This window comes from Lichtheimia ornata (assembly GCF_029851405.1).
Source record: "Lichtheimia ornata isolate CBS 291.66 chromosome Unknown scaffold00029, whole genome shotgun sequence".
Taxonomy (NCBI): Eukaryota; Fungi; Mucoromycota; class Mucoromycetes; order Mucorales; family Lichtheimiaceae; genus Lichtheimia; species Lichtheimia ornata.
The window spans coordinates 28,552-46,811 of record NW_026695349.1 but is presented as its reverse complement, the minus strand read 5'-3'; the positions used below and the strand labels follow the sequence as shown (position 1 = coordinate 46,811).

At 43.1% G+C, this 18,260-nt stretch overlaps 6 protein-coding genes across 6 annotated transcripts; 3 read left to right on the top strand and 3 right to left on the bottom strand.

Annotated features, from left to right (window-relative positions):
* Window positions 1-55: 55 nt before the first annotated feature.
* O0I10_006499 (uncharacterized protein) lies at window positions 56-631 on the bottom strand (the record flags this gene model as incomplete). The annotated part of the gene is made up of 4 exons (XM_058486526.1): window positions 56-156; window positions 222-377; window positions 437-535; window positions 589-631. The coding sequence occupies 4 exons, from the start codon at window positions 629-631 to the stop codon at window positions 56-58; spliced, it is 399 nt and encodes a 132-aa protein (XP_058342597.1).
* An 875-nt stretch (window positions 632-1,506) lies between these two features.
* Window positions 1,507-2,537, bottom strand: O0I10_006498 (uncharacterized protein; the record flags this gene model as incomplete). The annotated part of the gene is made up of 3 exons (XM_058486525.1): window positions 1,507-1,647; window positions 1,704-1,808; window positions 2,061-2,537. 3 exons carry the CDS (start codon window positions 2,535-2,537, stop codon window positions 1,507-1,509), a joined length of 723 nt encoding a protein of 240 aa, XP_058342596.1.
* An 8,283-nt stretch (window positions 2,538-10,820) lies between these two features.
* O0I10_006497 (uncharacterized protein) lies at window positions 10,821-12,169 on the top strand (the record flags this gene model as incomplete). The annotated part of the gene is made up of 4 exons (XM_058486524.1): window positions 10,821-11,297; window positions 11,550-11,654; window positions 11,711-12,010; window positions 12,065-12,169. 4 exons carry the CDS (start codon window positions 10,821-10,823, stop codon window positions 12,167-12,169), a joined length of 987 nt encoding a protein of 328 aa, XP_058342595.1.
* Window positions 12,170-13,111: 942 nt separating this feature from the next.
* On the top strand, window positions 13,112-13,581 carry O0I10_006496 (uncharacterized protein; the record flags this gene model as incomplete). Its single annotated transcript, XM_058486523.1, has 3 exons — window positions 13,112-13,206; window positions 13,263-13,407; window positions 13,471-13,581. The coding sequence occupies 3 exons, from the start codon at window positions 13,112-13,114 to the stop codon at window positions 13,579-13,581; spliced, it is 351 nt and encodes a 116-aa protein (XP_058342594.1).
* A 203-nt stretch (window positions 13,582-13,784) lies between these two features.
* On the bottom strand, window positions 13,785-14,798 carry O0I10_006495 (uncharacterized protein; the record flags this gene model as incomplete). The annotated part of the gene is made up of 5 exons (XM_058486522.1): window positions 13,785-13,966; window positions 14,023-14,083; window positions 14,141-14,208; window positions 14,269-14,404; window positions 14,472-14,798. 5 exons carry the CDS (start codon window positions 14,796-14,798, stop codon window positions 13,785-13,787), a joined length of 774 nt encoding a protein of 257 aa, XP_058342593.1.
* Window positions 14,799-16,453: 1,655 nt separating this feature from the next.
* Window positions 16,454-17,946, top strand: O0I10_006494 (uncharacterized protein; the record flags this gene model as incomplete). The annotated part of the gene is made up of 4 exons (XM_058486521.1): window positions 16,454-16,643; window positions 16,714-16,828; window positions 16,906-17,474; window positions 17,546-17,946. 4 exons carry the CDS (start codon window positions 16,454-16,456, stop codon window positions 17,944-17,946), a joined length of 1,275 nt encoding a protein of 424 aa, XP_058342592.1.
* Window positions 17,947-18,260: the final 314 nt, after the last annotated feature.

Here is an 18,260-nt window from a genome sequence, read left to right as displayed (position 1 = left end):
TATAAATGCGCGTGGGTGTGTGTTCAAACAATAATACAACGTTGGTGGATATGATCTAGGGCGATGGTGGTGGGGGTTCAGATGGTGACTTTGCTTCTTCGGCTGGTTCGGTTTGTGGTACAGCGTGCTTTTGTAGCCATGCATCGTCGCTCCATACTATAACACATTCATTATGAGATTCAATGTCCCTTTCACACATCCCCATCATATAATCCACTAACCTGCTCTGTTGGATCCTGCAAGTACTCGATGTGGTTTAGCCTTGGTCACCTTGATCACCTTGCCGTGTAATTCAGCCAAGTTCATATTATCAATAGCAGCTTCGCAATCCTCCTCCTCTTCGAATTCGACAAAACCATAGCCCTTGTGCGGATTGCCTAACGATTACACACGTTCTGTCAGTTTCAGTTACAACGATAGTGTTAGTGTAGCTTACGTGATCCCGGATCGTTTGCAAGTTGAACCGATACAATGTCACCAAAAGGAATAAAGGCTGCATGCACGAGTTCCTCTGTCATGCTGTGATCAAGCCCTCCTGTTGAACAGATTAGTCCCATCGCTATACTCAGTGGTTGTAAAATGACTCACCAACATAAGCTGTGGTCTTGCTCTCAGTATTGGTATTGGACATGAGGAGAAAAGGTAGGTGAAAGGTAGTGTACAAGTCCCGAGCGCTGCTTGATTTAAGAGACACTCGTCGTATCCCAGCCAACCGCGTCCTGGACACTCACTCACTCCTCCTACGATGTTATCAACATAGAAGGATCTAAACGTAGCATTGTTTCTAGTGTCATCTTTCACCGTATATCGATAAATCTTATAAGGCTTAAATCACAAAAAAGGGGTAGATGAGTTATACTATATAGGATGCAACCTTTGTTCAAGACACAATGAATCACTTTCTTTATCACAACATTCACAAGGGGCTCTTAACCTGCATCTCCCATACCATAAATTCTTTCTACAACACATATTACCAAATGACCACATACGATGAGATCCAATTTAGGATGTAGGAAGGTGTCTTACACGATAGGGAACTTAGCAATGATTGCCCAATGCAATCCTCGTGTCCTCTAAAGTAATTCTTTAATCCAACATCATTCACAAAAAGGTAGAACTGGCACGAGATTGCAAGGTACAACAACGAACTGCTCCAATGGGGGTGAAGGTACATTGATCTTGAAAGTTTTATCCTTTAGGCGTGCATTGTGCAAAGATAAATGGATGGACGTGAGGTGACACTTGATGCGTGGTGGCGGGTTATGTGTACAGTACTAGATGCTGCATTCATGCTGAGTATGAATGACGATGGTGGGATTAGATCCTCGTTATACGACAATGGTGAAGCATGTTATATTGTAAAGCTTTATGTTTGTATACTTTAATCGAAAACTGTATTGCACGTATCTAAAGTTGTACTGCTAGACCAACGTTTGTATCGAGAACTAAAGATTTTACTGAGCTGCTTGGCGATTGTATCATGACTCGTCAATTGTTGTATTCTCAAACGCAAAACACCGTGTATATCTCGCAGCTTGCGGCTTTGGAGTGATGCATTTCGATGAGCAAGGAATTCGTGGCACATTCAAGTAATCTGATGGTATCATTGAGGCTATGTGCTGCGTTCTGTTCCCGATTGCCACTCTATGCACGCGTCGTTTAGATCTCTATAACCAGCCATCACTTTTAGCTTTACTTACCCCCGATGCTTCCAACAATACGGCTTCCATTGGACCATGTGCTGTAGTTGCTTGACCAAGGCCATCCATCATACGAGAAGTCGAATGTTTGCTATTGGCATCCAACTTGAGATGTACAAGCATGTATATATGTCAACTACAAAGGAGTCCCAAGTTTCCCATCAGATTGAGATGTTGCCTTTTGCCTAAAAATACACCTACCACAAAGCTCCATCAAGGAACACAGTCAAATGCCATTAGGCACCAATGAGTACAGCGCACCAAGTGGTAAAGCAATGAAGTGAGCTACATAGATGAATGCATGAGTGCCCTCAGTTTGGGGATCACATAATAAAGGACATCCTTCTTGAGACTTACTAAATAAGGCCATGAATGATTGATGATGTGCATACAAGTAGAAAGAAAAGGCGCATGATAGTGTTGGTGATAACAACGTTGTTTTATGAGAGTGGGCGTGAGAATCGTTGTCATGATAGATCGAACTGATAAAATGGTCAAGCATCTTGGAGTACTGAGTCGAAGTGATAAATCATCCACCTGCCACCTGAAAGGTGATCGTTTGAAGGTGACATAAGTGTATCCGTCAACAGGGATCATAATGCCATTGTATTCTTGCTCGCTGTCGTCATAAACATCCTTCATCCATGATTGCGAAATAGCTGCTGCATGCATTGGCTCGAGTATTCCAATATGATCCATGGCTGTAAAACACTTGTCAAATCCATCCTCTTTGGCCGTATCCACGTGATGCGATCCATCGTTCCTGCTGACAACGCGACAAGTAATCAAAGTAGCTTTCCATGATTTCTCATCATTGCACTTGATTGCGTCCATCCATCGATCATAGCCATTGCAGATCCAATAATTGCTGCTGATCCTTTTTCCATCCGGCTGCTGGTCGATCTCTTCTTTGGTCATTTCCATCGTTGCTCAACCAGGTGAAGATTGCTTGTATTGAGGTGAACTTGATAGCTGATATGGCATCATCCATAGGAACTCGTATGTACCAAAGCAAGTTGCTGCACGTAAATAAAGATGCTTCTATACAATGGCTATCTGCTGTTCACGTAAACAAGGCTGCAGGGCAGGTTGCTGCAAGTAAAGAACGCTGTTTGAGTCTTGCTAATAGCAACAGCTGCTACCTGATCGTGGCAGAGGAGTGTGCAGGAGCATGTGTTGTAGTAGAGTGACAAGATTGTAAACGCTGTATGAGACAATGGAGTGAAGACATCACTGGTAGCAACTGCTGGAATGAACGATGTTACTCTTGATCGTGGAAGAGGAGTGTACAAGAGAAGGTGTTGTATCAAGAAACGCGGGTGTTGTAGTGGGCTGCACACGCCATGGACTTGCCATTCAGTTAAACGCAATCGGATCAAGACAACTGTAGGATTGGCGTGATGGGTTGAAGCAGGACAAAGGTGGTAGTTGTGCTTGAATGGGGCAACAGTTGGGAATGGGAGGAAAAGGCAATACGCTAGGAGTGGAAGAAGTGGAAATTAAACATTGTACATCAAACTTCAGATCTTTCTCGGTGTGTGCATTGACTATCAATGAAGTAGATTACTGTGGTGCACCATTATTGGATAGAGTTATAGGTTATGAATATATTTATGGGAACAAGGGGATCAAGGGAGAGCTGTCTGGACCATCGTCCACAAAGTAGCAAGCATGTACACGTTCAGTTATCTTGATGATTGCTGCATTCACTAAGCAAGATAAATCTCGATCCTTTGGTAGTTTTTTTATAGCGATATTCCTTCATCACTCTATGCGCTTCTTCGAGGTCATCAATCTTCGCCAGTGTTTTTTTCAATCCGCTCCTGCAATGTAAAACGTATGATAAGGTAAAGGTTCTACGTGCCATATAGGGAAACAAGGCAAACATACCTTCAGGCTCCAGCCAAACCGAATGTAATCGAGAAGTATGTGTCTGTCGTCATTGAATGCTGTCGGGATCCCACATTTGTCCTCGCGCGTCATGACAAATATACCTGGTGAAGGGCTGCTGATACTCCATAACCTGATATGCTTGGCTTTAACAATATAAGTTTCCAATTATCAATTCTTTAAAGCATAAACTTACTGTGCATGTGTATGAAGTATAGCTTCAGGTCTTTAAAGCATTCAAACGGTGCGTATTTTTATAGATCAGCAATCGTCTTCAACATCGCAACGCTTCCATACATCCCTTTATGGAAATCGAAATTGATCTTCTTTGTTGAGGCGTTATTGTAAGCGTTGGATATCTCAAGCAGTAGAAGTTCCATGTTGCTGCCAGTCAAAAATCCATCGTCATCGACCCACCAACTCAAACGCAGCCCTATAGAGCCCTGGACGCGTTCCAAGAAGCTTTTCCAGCACACTTGGCTAGTGCAGAGCGACGCAGCAGCCACTTGATCTAGGCTTGGCCTTGAACCCAAAGAGAAGATGATGATGTCCCCAAGTTGCAACATGTACTTATGTCACCTACAAAGGAGTCCCAAATTTCTCATCAGATTGAGAGGTTGCTTTTTGCCTTCCAGTGTACCTACCACAAGAGCTCCATCAAGGAATACAGCCAAATGCCATTAGGCAGCAATGAGCGCACCAAATGGTGAAGCAACGAAGTGGGCTATGTACATGATAGATGAATGCATCATGAGTGCCATCATTGTGGGGTTTACCTAAAGACTATCCTTGAGACTTACCAAAGACCATTGATGATGATGCGCGATCAAGTAGAAAGAAAGGGCGTGTGATAGTGTTGGTGCAAATAGTCTTGTTTATATGCGATTGGGCGTGGGTATTGTTGTCATGATTATCAAACTGATAAAGTGGTTAAGTACCATGGAGTAATGAGTCAAAGTGATGGAAAAGTAACGGTTGATAAATTTGTAGGTGACATAAGTATGTGCATTGCCTGACCAAAGAAACCTATTCAACTCATTATTAGCACACACACAATAAACACCCTTTTCATTGTTTGTTTCATGGTACTTGCCTTTTCCATATACACAAAGACCAGTTGTTGTTGGTTATTGGAAACCGAAAACCATGGTGTAGTGTTGTTGAGCCGAAACAGAACGCCAAACCAGCCAACGTCTTGACACCAAACTTGCCCCCTATATAAGCTAACACGTCAATGGAAACAGTTCGGCTGCAACATTGGACTCTCAATGTACCTGTTGACACCAAGCGTAGAGCGGGAATAGCAACGAACAAGAGGAAGCAGCGATATCGCCATGGCAACCACCAACCACCAACCACCAACCACCAACCACGCTCATTCCTCAGCACTTGGACACACTCACTCCTTGACAATACATGTTACCTCACAGTCAACAAGAGCACTCTCTTATAATACATTACCTTGATTGCAATGTCGTGCATTGGATAAAAGTAGAGGAGGGAGAAAGAGAAGAGAAGCGTTGTATCAAGTCGTGGAGTTGCTGTCCCCCAAGTTTAAATCCCCCTACTGCTATTACACTGAGGCCACTCAATGACCCCACACACACCATCCACCCATCGTCATCATCACCCTCACGATAGACAATAGGTACATAGGTACACGCAAATAAAAGAAATAATCCTCACGTATAGCAAAAGGGTGTGTGCCATTTTACACTTTACATGATAACGATGATGATCCAACAACGGCCATTACCTTACTACCAAGGTTAGCTCGAATCATGAAAGTTAAATGATGGGCATGCTGGGCTGGAGCAGGACAATCGTTCGTATGCATTGGATTGGACAACAAAGGAGAATGGGAGCAATGGGCTGCTAGCTGGCAGTTTACAAATAACTTTGCAAAATGATTTTTCTCATATTGGATGATGTTTTGTGTTTGAGCGTAACTCAACCAAATCCTCTCGGATCAAGCAAGTTGAAGGATGGAAATGATGGGCTGGAGCAGAAGAATCGTTCACATGCATTGGATTGGGAAACAAAGGTGATTGGGAGGAATGGGCTATCAAGTGGCAGTTTACAAATAACTTACCAATTTGATTCTTCTGATATTGGATGATGTTTCTGTGTTTGAGCGTTTTTCAGTCAAATCTCATCGGATCAAGAAAGTTGAATGATGGGCATGCTGGGCTGGAGCAGGCAATCGTTCGTATGCATTGGATTGGACAACAATGGAGAATGGGAGGACTAAGGTTATTAGGTGGCATTTTGAACTATTCCTAAATAGTGTACAAGAATCATGCATCGCCTGTGCTGAATGACTCAAGTTACACAAACACGCCCTCTGCATCTTTTGCTCTATTATAGTCATACTACTTTACATTAAACAAAGATCGCTTTTCATATAGCATCACGCTTGCAGCATAGTAAAAACATAAACGTGCCTGTATCTCCAAACTTTACAATCAAACGTGGGCTCTTTAATAGATCAACGTGCTCGTCGGGGTCAAAGGAATCTTGTGTCAAAGTATGAAGTTCATCGTGGGCGATCCCAGATTTCGCAATGTCGCTACCAGCCAAACTGAATCTGTGGGTCGACCTCTTCGACGACGACGACCAAAAAAATATTTTTTGGGCTAGTTGCGACATTGAACGTGAAACTTTCACACAAGGTGCTGTTGGCCAAGCCGAGCCCATTGCTCTATTCAAAACCCCACGTTTCATTGTAAAGTTTGGAGATACAGGCACCTTTATGTTTGTAAGCGTGATGCTATATGAGAAGTGGTCTTTGTTTAATGTAAAGTAGCTAGACTCTGACAGAGCAAAAGATGCAGAAGGACCTCTTTGGGTAACTCAGCTAAAAAGTCAGGACTTCAGGGACAATGCATGATAGGTACGCAACCCTCATTTTCAGGTCATACATTGGCAGCTAATAGCCATTTTTGTGCATTCCCAACTTTTGTACATTCTATTGTAGGTGGACGATGCCCCTGCTCTAGACATTCATTTCCATGATTAAAGTAGGTTGATCCGAGCTGATTTGGTTGAGTTACGCTCACACAAGATTACATCGGTTGAGCTACATCGAGCGTGCTCTATGTCCAGAGTGATGTAATCTCTATTTGACCACAGCTCAGTCAAATCAGCTCGGATCAACCTACTTTAATCATGGAAATGAATGTCTGGAGCAGGGGCATCGTTCCCATGCAGTGGATCTCGCAACAATGATGATTGGATAAAAGTGGCCGTTAGCTAGCAATACATGCCTGTTCCTAGATGATCCATAAAGTAATTATACATTGACCCTTTCATTCATGCAAACGTAGCTGTGTTACACAACACGACCCTCTGCATCTTTTGCTCTGTCAGAGTCTAGCTACTTTACATTAAACAAAGACCACTTCTCATATAGCATCACGCTTACAAACATAAAGGTGCCTGTATCTCCAAACTTTACAATGAAACGTGGGGTTTTGAATAGAGCAATGGGCTCGGCTTGGCCAACAGCACCTTGTGTGAAAGTTTCACGTTCAATGTCGCAACTAGCCCAAAAAATATTTTTTTGGTCGTCGTCGTCGAAGAGGTCGACCCACGGATCCAGTTTGGCTGGTAGCGACATTGCGAAATCTGGGATCGCCCACGATGAACTTCATACTTTGACACAAGATTCCTTTGACCCCGACGAGCACGTTGATCTATTAAAGAGCCCACGTTTGATTGTAAAGTTTGGAGATACAGGCACGTTTATGTTTTTACTATGCTGCAAGCGTGATGCTATATGAAAAGCGATCTTTGTTTAATGTAAAGTAGTATGACTATAATAGAGCAAAAGATGCAGAGGGCGTGTTTGTGTAACTTGAGTCATTCAGCACAGGCGATGCATGATTCTTGTACACTATTTAGGAATAGTTCAAAATGCCACCTAATAACCTTAGTCCTCCCATTCTCCATTGTTGTCCAATCCAATGCATACGAACGATTGCCTGCTCCAGCCCAGCATGCCCATCATTCAACTTTCTTGATCCGATGAGATTTGACTGAAAAACGCTCAAACACAGAAACATCATCCAATATCAGAAGAATCAAATTGGTAAGTTATTTGTAAACTGCCACTTGATAGCCCATTCCTCCCAATCACCTTTGTTTCCCAATCCAATGCATGTGAACGATTCTTCTGCTCCAGCCCATCATTTCCATCCTTCAACTTGCTTGATCCGAGAGGATTTGGTTGAGTTACGCTCAAACACAAAACATCATCCAATATGAGAAAAATCATTTTGCAAAGTTATTTGTAAACTGCCAGCTAGCAGCCCATTGCTCCCATTCTCCTTTGTTGTCCAATCCAATGCATACGAACGATTGTCCTGCTCCAGCCCAGCATGCCCATCATTTAACTTTCATGATTCGAGCTAACCTTGGTAGTAAGGTAATGGCCGTTGTTGGATCATCATCGTTATCATGTAAAGTGTAAAATGGCACACACCCTTTTGCTATACGTGAGGATTATTTCTTTTATTTGCGTGTACCTATGTACCTATTGTCTATCGTGAGGGTGATGATGACGATGGGTGGATGGTGTGTGTGGGGTCATTGAGTGGCCTCAGTGTAATAGCAGTAGGGGGATTTAAACTTGGGGGACAGCAACTCCACGACTTGATACAACGCTTCTCTTCTCTTTCTCCCTCCTCTACTTTTATCCAATGCACGACATTGCAATCAAGGTAATGTATTATAAGAGAGTGCTCTTGTTGACTGTGAGGTAACATGTATTGTCAAGGAGTGAGTGTGTCCAAGTGCTGAGGAATGAGCGTGGTTGGTGGTTGGTGGTTGGTGGTTGGTGGTTGCCATGGCGATATCGCTGCTTCCTCTTGTTCGTTGCTATTCCCGCTCTACGCTTGGTGTCAACAGGTACATTGAGAGTCCAATGTTGCAGCCGAACTGTTTCCATTGACGTGTTAGCTTATATAGGGGGCAAGTTTGGTGTCAAGACGTTGGCTGGTTTGGCGTTCTGTTTCGGCTCAACAACACTACACCATGGTTTTCGGTTTCCAATAACCAACAACAACTGGTCTTTGTGTATATGGAAAAGGCAAGTACCATGAAACAAACAATGAAAAGGGTGTTTATTGTGTGTGTGCTAATAATGAGTTGAATAGGTTTCTTTGGTCAGGCAATGCACATACTTATGTCACCTACAAATTTATCAACCGTTACTTTTCCATCACTTTGACTCATTACTCCATGGTACTTAACCACTTTATCAGTTTGATAATCATGACAACAATACCCACGCCCAATCGCATATAAACAAGACTATTTGCACCAACACTATCACACGCCCTTTCTTTCTACTTGATCGCGCATCATCATCAATGGTCTTTGGTAAGTCTCAAGGATAGTCTTTAGGTAAACCCCACAATGATGGCACTCATGATGCATTCATCTATCATGTACATAGCCCACTTCGTTGCTTCACCATTTGGTGCGCTCATTGCTGCCTAATGGCATTTGGCTGTATTCCTTGATGGAGCTCTTGTGGTAGGTACACTGGAAGGCAAAAAGCAACCTCTCAATCTGATGAGAAATTTGGGACTCCTTTGTAGGTGACATAAGTACATGTTGCAACTTGGGGACATCATCATCTTCTCTTTGGGTTCAAGGCCAAGCCTAGATCAAGTGGCTGCTGCGTCGCTCTGCACTAGCCAAGTGTGCTGGAAAAGCTTCTTGGAACGCGTCCAGGGCTCTATAGGGCTGCGTTTGAGTTGGTGGGTCGATGACGATGGATTTTTGACTGGCAGCAACATGGAACTTCTACTGCTTGAGATATCCAACGCTTACAATAACGCCTCAACAAAGAAGATCAATTTCGATTTCCATAAAGGGATGTATGGAAGCGTTGCGATGTTGAAGACGATTGCTGATCTATAAAAATACGCACCGTTTGAATGCTTTAAAGACCTGAAGCTATACTTCATACACATGCACAGTAAGTTTATGCTTTAAAGAATTGATAATTGGAAACTTATATTGTTAAAGCCAAGCATATCAGGTTATGGAGTATCAGCAGCCCTTCACCAGGTATATTTGTCATGACGCGCGAGGACAAATGTGGGATCCCGACAGCATTCAATGACGACAGACACATACTTCTCGATTACATTCGGTTTGGCTGGAGCCTGAAGGTATGTTTGCCTTGTTTCCCTATATGGCACGTAGAACCTTTACCTTATCATACGTTTTACATTGCAGGAGCGGATTGAAAAAAACACTGGCGAAGATTGATGACCTCGAAGAAGCGCATAGAGTGATGAAGGAATATCGCTATAAAAAAACTACCAAAGGATCGAGATTTATCTTGCTTAGTGAATGCAGCAATCATCAAGATAACTGAACGTGTACATGCTTGCTACTTTGTGGACGATGGTCCAGACAGCTCTCCCTTGATCCCCTTGTTCCCATAAATATATTCATAACCTATAACTCTATCCAATAATGGTGCACCACAGTAATCTACTTCATTGATAGTCAATGCACACACCGAGAAAGATCTGAAGTTTGATGTACAATGTTTAATTTCCACTTCTTCCACTCCTAGCGTATTGCCTTTTCCTCCCATTCCCAACTGTTGCCCCATTCAAGCACAACTACCACCTTTGTCCTGCTTCAACCCATCATGTCAATCCTACAGTTGTCTTGATCCGATTGCGTTTAACTGAATGGCGTGTGCAGCCCACTACAACACCCGCGTTTCTTGATACGACACCTTCTCTTGTACACTCCTCGACCACGATCAAGCGTAACATCGTTCATTCCAGCAGTTGCTACCAATGATGTCTTCACTCCATTGTCTCATACAGCGTTTACAATCTTGTCACTCTACTACAACACATGCTCCTGCACACTCCTCTGCCACGATCAGGTAGCAGCTGTTGCTATTAGCAAGACTCAAACAGCGTTCTTTACTTGCAGCAACCTGCCCTGCAGCCTTGTTTACGTGAACAGCAGATAGCCATTGTATAGAAGCATCTTTATTTACGTGCAGCAACTTGCTTTGGTACATACGAGTTCCTATGGATGATGCCATATCAGCTATCAAGTTCACCTCAATACAAGCAATCTTCACCTGGTTGAGCAACGATGGAAATGACCAAAGAAGAGATCGACCAGCAGCCGGATGGAAAAAGGATCAGCAGCAATTATTGGATCTGCAATGGCTATGATCGATGGATGGACGCAATCAAGTGCAATGATGAGAAATCATGGAAAGCTACTTTGATTACTTGTCGCGTTGTCAGCAGGAACGATGGATCGCATCACGTGGATACGGCCAAAGAGGATGGATTTGACAAGTGTTTTACAGCCATGGATCATATTGGAATACTCGAGCCAATGCATGCAGCAGCTATTTCGCAATCATGGATGAAGGATGTTTATGACGACAGCGAGCAAGAATACAATGGCATTATGATCCCTGTTGACGGATACACTTATGTCACCTTCAAACGATCACCTTTCAGGTGGCAGGTGGATGATTTATCACTTCGACTCAGTACTCCAAGATGCTTGACCATTTTATCAGTTCGATCTATCATGACAACGATTCTCACGCCCACTCTCATAAAACAACGTTGTTATCACCAACACTATCATGCGCCTTTTCTTTCTACTTGTATGCACATCATCAATCATTCATGGCCTTATTTAGTAAGTCTCAAGAAGGATGTCCTTTATTATGTGATCCCCAAACTGAGGGCACTCATGCATTCATCTATGTAGCTCACTTCATTGCTTTACCACTTGGTGCGCTGTACTCATTGGTGCCTAATGGCATTTGACTGTGTTCCTTGATGGAGCTTTGTGGTAGGTGTATTTTTAGGCAAAAGGCAACATCTCAATCTGATGGGAAACTTGGGACTCCTTTGTAGTTGACATATATACATGCTTGTACATCTCAAGTTGGATGCCAATAGCAAACATTCGACTTCTCGTATGATGGATGGCCTTGGTCAAGCAACTACAGCACATGGTCCAATGGAAGCCGTATTGTTGGAAGCATCGGGGGTAAGTAAAGCTAAAAGTGATGGCTGGTTATAGAGATCTAAACGACGCGTGCATAGAGTGGCAATCGGGAACAGAATGCAGCACATAGCCTCAATGATACCATCAGATTACTTGAATGTGCCACGAATTCCTTGCTCATCGAAATGCATCACTCCAAAGCCGCAAGCTACGACACATACACAAAGCTGAAAGTTTTTACAGTGCAGTGCATTAAGGATCAGCTGGCAATGAACGAAGTGTCCCTGTTGAATCCCAGCAAATGGAAATCTATCGAGAAACGAACATGTCAAGTCCCAAATTCTTGGAGTCAACGTGCACTGTGGACCAAATTGTTTGAACTTGTAGCAACTTTAATGGTAAGTAACCTGTAGGCAGTGCAATGGATACATACTCACTGGTGTATATTGTAGATATCCCTCAACGAAGCCAAGCGCGTACTGGAAAGCTTAAGCATGGAATCGGCAGGATTAGTGGAATTTGAAGGGAAATCGGTCAAGGAGGGCTTTCTATCATAACAAGGGATCTGGCGTTTTGGTTACACAACACGTCCTTGACAGTTTACAGCACAAATTGATGGTGATGATGATTGTCTTTACAAGTACAAATCTTGGTTGTCAATAAAATGTTGTATCGAGTATAAGAACAGTAATCTTGACATCAATCCGATTACATTTGGTGGTATATTTCGTGCTTAAATATGGTCCATCTTCATGTCTAAGCATTTATCCAGCAAGTAGTACTATTGGGAATGCTTAATTCCAGGCTCAACAATCTTCTGCATCACATTACAATCCTTCATCACTATACAGCTATATGCAATCTCAAGGAAAGCACGAGATGTATTACTGTATAGTTGTCAACCAAACACCACATCCTTCCTTCATCTAAGATCAAGGCACCTATTACTCTCTTTATCCTTTGACGTGGCCCTAATTTGACCAATGTATGCATAGACGAACATTACACCCAGGGTCTTTGGACTTTATTCTAGTATATGCGCCCCATCACTTTATCAGCTCATACATCAATTATCAATACATCATCCCCGACAAACAGAGATACATACCCACGCGCACCGTGACATGATGTTGATGCGCATAGCTGAACAGCGAGAGAGCAAGAGACTTCTTGTCAAACATGCTTATAGAGAATTGAGTGGTGAGCAAATGGAAGGAGTGGATGATGGTAACAAGGGGAAAAAGGAACATCAGGTGGATGTCTCATACCCGGGCGGTTTTTTTTATCATTGAGACCTCTTCATCCCCATCAATTGATTATCTTTTATTATGACCCTGCCATCAACTCTATCTTGAATGCTCACTACTTGTAGGCGTTGACGCAATGCAATCATCACAGGAATAAGGAATTGGAATTATTGGATGTATCACGTGCGTTGTCGTCGTTGTCCACCATGTTTGGTACCACATGCTGTCATAGTAACACAGCTCCTCTTTTCCATGCAAATACCTTCTGGCCAACTCGTGTTGCGCTTGACCGAAATTAGAGACGACCCACAAGCGTTTGCCAACAAATCAGTGCGCCTTAAAGGCATGTAAGTGGTATAAGCCGGTGTCCACAGCATCGCCCTAATGGACCTCTTTGCTCTAGTTTAAAAACCTTCGATCCTGGAGCCAACTTTGCAACGATTGAATACGATGACTACCAATTGGAAATCGACACAGCACTGCTTGATCCGTTTTCTTTTCCGATCGGTACCATGATTGAGTTTATTGGAGAGCTGCAAAGTAACGAGGTGAGGCATAATACATGCATCCTTTTGACGTTGCTAGGGTCTGATCCAGGATACTGTATGTAGGCGAAGTTGATTCTACGCCCACGCGTTGCTCGAAGTATGGATACCCTAGATCTAGAATTGTACGAGAAGGCTGCTCAATACAAGCGTAAATACATGGAACAGTTCCAGTAGAATGGATCAAATATGGGATTGATGAGGCAGCCGGTGACGGCATTGGTGATTGGTTGTAACATACGTGCATGAAACGTTATTGCTCATGGATACATGTATTTCATCTACTCCACCCATGCTTGAGACAATGAATACTCGATCAAGAAGGGAAAAAGAAACCATTGTTTGATGAAAATGAAAAAAGGGAGGGGGGATACTATGGATTAAACAAGGTTGGCTGCGCTGGGTTGGGTTGCTATGATTTGCTCAAGACGCTTCACACGGATATAATCAGCGATGGCTCGTAGGATAATGAACCAACCACACACCATCAGCATATAAGCTATGACATCGGATTGCCCATTGTCTGATGAATCCTCTTCCTCGTCATCCTGTAGGACACCATCTGAAAGACTCTTAGATACTCTTGTGATTACTCAAGATTGATCCTTCTTCACTTACTACTCTTCATGAGAAAACCAAATTGGACAAAGGTAGCTCCTAGACCACAGCGGGACCCATTCTATGATACAGCCATTAGTTAGGATTGATATCGAGTACTCCCTTAAATTTCCCTTACTCTAGCAGCATGCGTTGTACTGAATAAATAGGTGAGCATGAATCCTATGAATTGGAAGCTGACAGAGACTGTAATGGATGTGGATGAGTCAAAAGAATCAATACCATGCCTTATTGGGTCCAACTCACTGCAAAGATTCCATCCAAATTGTAGCAGATTGCCAACAGGTAAGCCTTCAATCAAGACAAAGTCATCACCAGAGGGAGCAACGACTGCGGTATGCCAGTAAGGTGGTGTGGTATCAGCTGCTGCTTCTTCATAAACCTTGCATCATCATCATCATTATCAGAGTCACTCGTTCTTTGAGATACATTGGTAACCACACACTTACAGGGGGTGTCTCATTACTGCTGCTACTGCCATCCTTGCTCGTATCGGGTTTTGCAGAGATGTTGTTGAACACGCCGTCGTTTGTGGGTGCAACATGATGATGATGATGATGGTGTTGTTGTGTTTGAGAACTCGTTTCTGGTTGTGGCAATAGTTGTTGTGTTTCGCTGGCATCCAAAGATTCATCAAAGGTAGCCTCCAAGTCGTTACGTTGTTGGTCGTTTACGGATCGTTGGTAGGGTGGTGGAGACGACGATCTCGATGGCGACGGATGCAGAATGGCGGCATCGTCTTCTTGTTGGGGGATTGTTGTTGGAATCTGAAGCATGGTCGTCAATAATAGAGTGAAACGAACAAAGAACAAAGATACAATACCCTTTGGTAACTGCTGTTGTTACTCATGGGCAGATTACCACGGCAATAGAAACCAAAGCAAAGTAATTAAGAGCAGCTGAAATTCAAGACGTGAGCAATGCATCCCACATTTGGTGTTACACCGCCATATCTTACTCCTGACCGCTGCAAACCACACATCAACTTTTTGGCGTGGGACAACTTAAACATATGCATCAGACCCCATTGACATTTCATTTTCCAAGCAGCCATGTATTAAATAATGCAACCCAACCCAATCCCTTCTTGATCATATCTTGTTGTCATATGGTGGTAAAAGTAGTGCACGCACATTGTAAATAAAGGATGCAGGAACAACAAATGATCACGCAGCCCATGATGGTGCAAGGAAGGTACTTTGAGATTGTGTTTTGATCTCGCAGGCAACATAAATAAATTTACATTATATATGCACAATGCCATATGGATCCAGCAGATATAGATGGTGGTGGCGGGGATACCAAAAAACAGTATTATTATAGTAGAGGCGATAAGTAAAAGAACATTCCAAACTTGAACAGGGCGGTGTCAATCCCAAAGATGGGAATACTTACAATCGGTCATCGGATAGAGATACCCGATGTATGTCCATCAAAGTAGTAACAAAGGTAATGCAAGATATGCATCCATGCAGCGGGCATAAATGAGATTGCATTAGGTTGCAACCTACCGATTGTGCACAGATCCGACGTTTCGCGTTGTTCCAACAAGGCCGAATGGGCCCGTGAACCTTTTCTCAATGGATCAGGGTTCTATCACACGTGGTACATGCGTCCAAAAGCTCACTAGTGCTGACTATGAAAAGCCAATAAACACATGGCATTCCCAGGAGGATTTTTTTCCGTGCCACCATGATGATTGATATACTATCATCATCAAATCTTATCGCCATCTGATCTCCCAACAAGTTGGGCACAGGCTACTTTATTATCGTTTATCGACAAAAGAAAAAAGATAACAATGACAGAATTCAATAATGAAGGATCGTCAAATGAGACATCGGCATACCCGCCAATGGTTGAAGACGAGAGCCCGGATCTTGCCGATGGGTTTATATTTAGGTTGCGAACACGCGCAACAAAGAGCAAACAAGACATATATATATTATTGCCTCGGTAGGGTAGTTTTTTCATGTACAACCGAACCAACGATCAGGGATATGCCGCACGAAAACGAAAACTGAGTATGAAACAATCACCCAATACAATAAACCAGGGCATTTAGTGTGTGAGTATGTGAATTGTCTCAAAGGATACATGAAAAATGGCATCATGCTGGAATGGAACAAGTGCGCAATTAAGCGATTTGCACCCAGGCCAAGGTGTTTTTAGGCTGAGAAAGAACAGACAAATGATGTTCTATTTGCTTACATTTGCCTGTCAAATCACAAAATGGGCTCTTGCGGAAAGGGCCTCGACTATAAAGTCCGCTTGCCGGGAAATGCCTTTTTTTGTGCAGAGTACAAAGAGAGGGTTTCTTTCAAGTTTCAGCCTTCTTGTTGTCTCTTCTCTCCCGCCGTCAAGTTTCTTTTTCCCCCTCTTTTTCTCTTTAAGCGAACATTACAGCGTCACTTTATCTCTTGCATCGTCAATGCAACTCGTTCACGGGCCCGAATTCACAATTAACCTTGAGAATGACCATGTCATTCTTCATGGTACTGTCGACGAGTCAGCTGGTGTTATCCTCCGTGGCACAGTGATCCTCAATTGCCATGAGAACACAAAGATCAAATCCATCATCCTCAAATTCCAAGGCAAAACCAAAGTGAATTGGGTTGAAGGTAAATGCAATGAAGGGTGTATGATCATAATGCAATCAACAAGCTAACATCCGACGGCATTGTTATCAAGGGCACGGATCAAGTCAACGGCACTTTAAAGAGGAGCGTACGGTCATTGAGCATTCATGGAACTTTTTGGAACCAAAGCGTAAGACGTATCATTTGGCAGTGGGTCGATACAAGTGGTAAGACTATTGGGAAAACGATCAAACAAGGCAACCGATCACTGATAAGCTCTATATGGGAAATGTTGTTTCATTAGGGATTTCGAGTTACCGCTCCCTGGCGATCTACCCAGCACTGTTCAACATGATCTAGGACAAGTTTACTATCGGTTGAAGGCTGTTGCCGAACGACCTGCTTTCTCAATCAATTATGTGGCCAAACGCAACATTCGAGTATCCCGAGTCATGCTTCCTTCATCGCTCGAATTAAACCAATCGGTGGTGATTTCAAACGAGTGGACAAACAAGCTTGCCTACAACATTAGCGTACCTCGCATGGTGTTTAGCTGTGGCAGCACGATACCCGTCAGCTTTGATTTGATTCCGACTGCTCCCGGTCTTTCCGTTCGTGCCATTTCCTGCACCCTCAAGGAATACATCACCTTGACAAGCCATGAGCATACAAGAAGTGAAGGCCGAGTCATCAAAACAGTGCGTGATGAGCAATTTGCTCCTTCTATGGATCGATGGACAAGGACAGAGGTACTCCAAGTGCCAAATGAGCATCAAGGACGTATTCAATCGGATACTACAAGTGAGCTGATCAAAATCAAGCACAAGCTCAAATTCACTGTTTCACTTATCAACGGCGATGGTCATATTTCAGGTATGCATCCATCATCCTTGCTATCTCATTTTTGTCCTAGTCTGACATGGTTATTTTTTCCCCCGCAATAGAATTACGTGCAGCTGTGCCTATCATCATTGCCGCAGTAGCACCCGATGAAGACGCCAATCAATTACCAGCCTATGAAGACGCGTGGAAAACATTGCCCTATGACACTCGTACCATTGAAGGCATGATTGCTTCTGGAAACTTGCCACAATCTGTAGCCATCGCTATTCCCAATGCAGCTGCCAATCGTATCCAAGAAATTCCTGATAGTGCCAATAATAGTGGGGATGAAGGAGAACAGCAACAACAACAGCAGCAACAACAACAACCATTACCATGGGAAGGATTTGATTTATCACGTGTGCCATCCTACACCACTGCTGTACGATCAGGTCGCTTGTACAGCTTCTCTGGTTCTCTCCCAACCTACGAATCCATTGCCATCCCTGGTACCACCGCATAATTTAATCTGCATGCATTGTCACATTGTCCTCCTTTTCCCCCCCACCCCTCCTCACCTCCCTCCTCTCTCATCATCATCATCTCATTGTTCCTCTTCCTGGCATCATCTCTTTTCTACTATATACGTAAATGTTTCACTTCGTAATTATATATACATAGCATCCTTTTTTGTCATTATTCAACAGTGCATCGAAAAAGAAAAAGAAAAGAAAAAAACTTTTCACCTTCAGAGAAATGTAACTATATGCATTGTTGCACAAGTCCAATTGCTCGAATGTCACATGTGCAAGCAACACCAGTCTGAACGAAGTACAC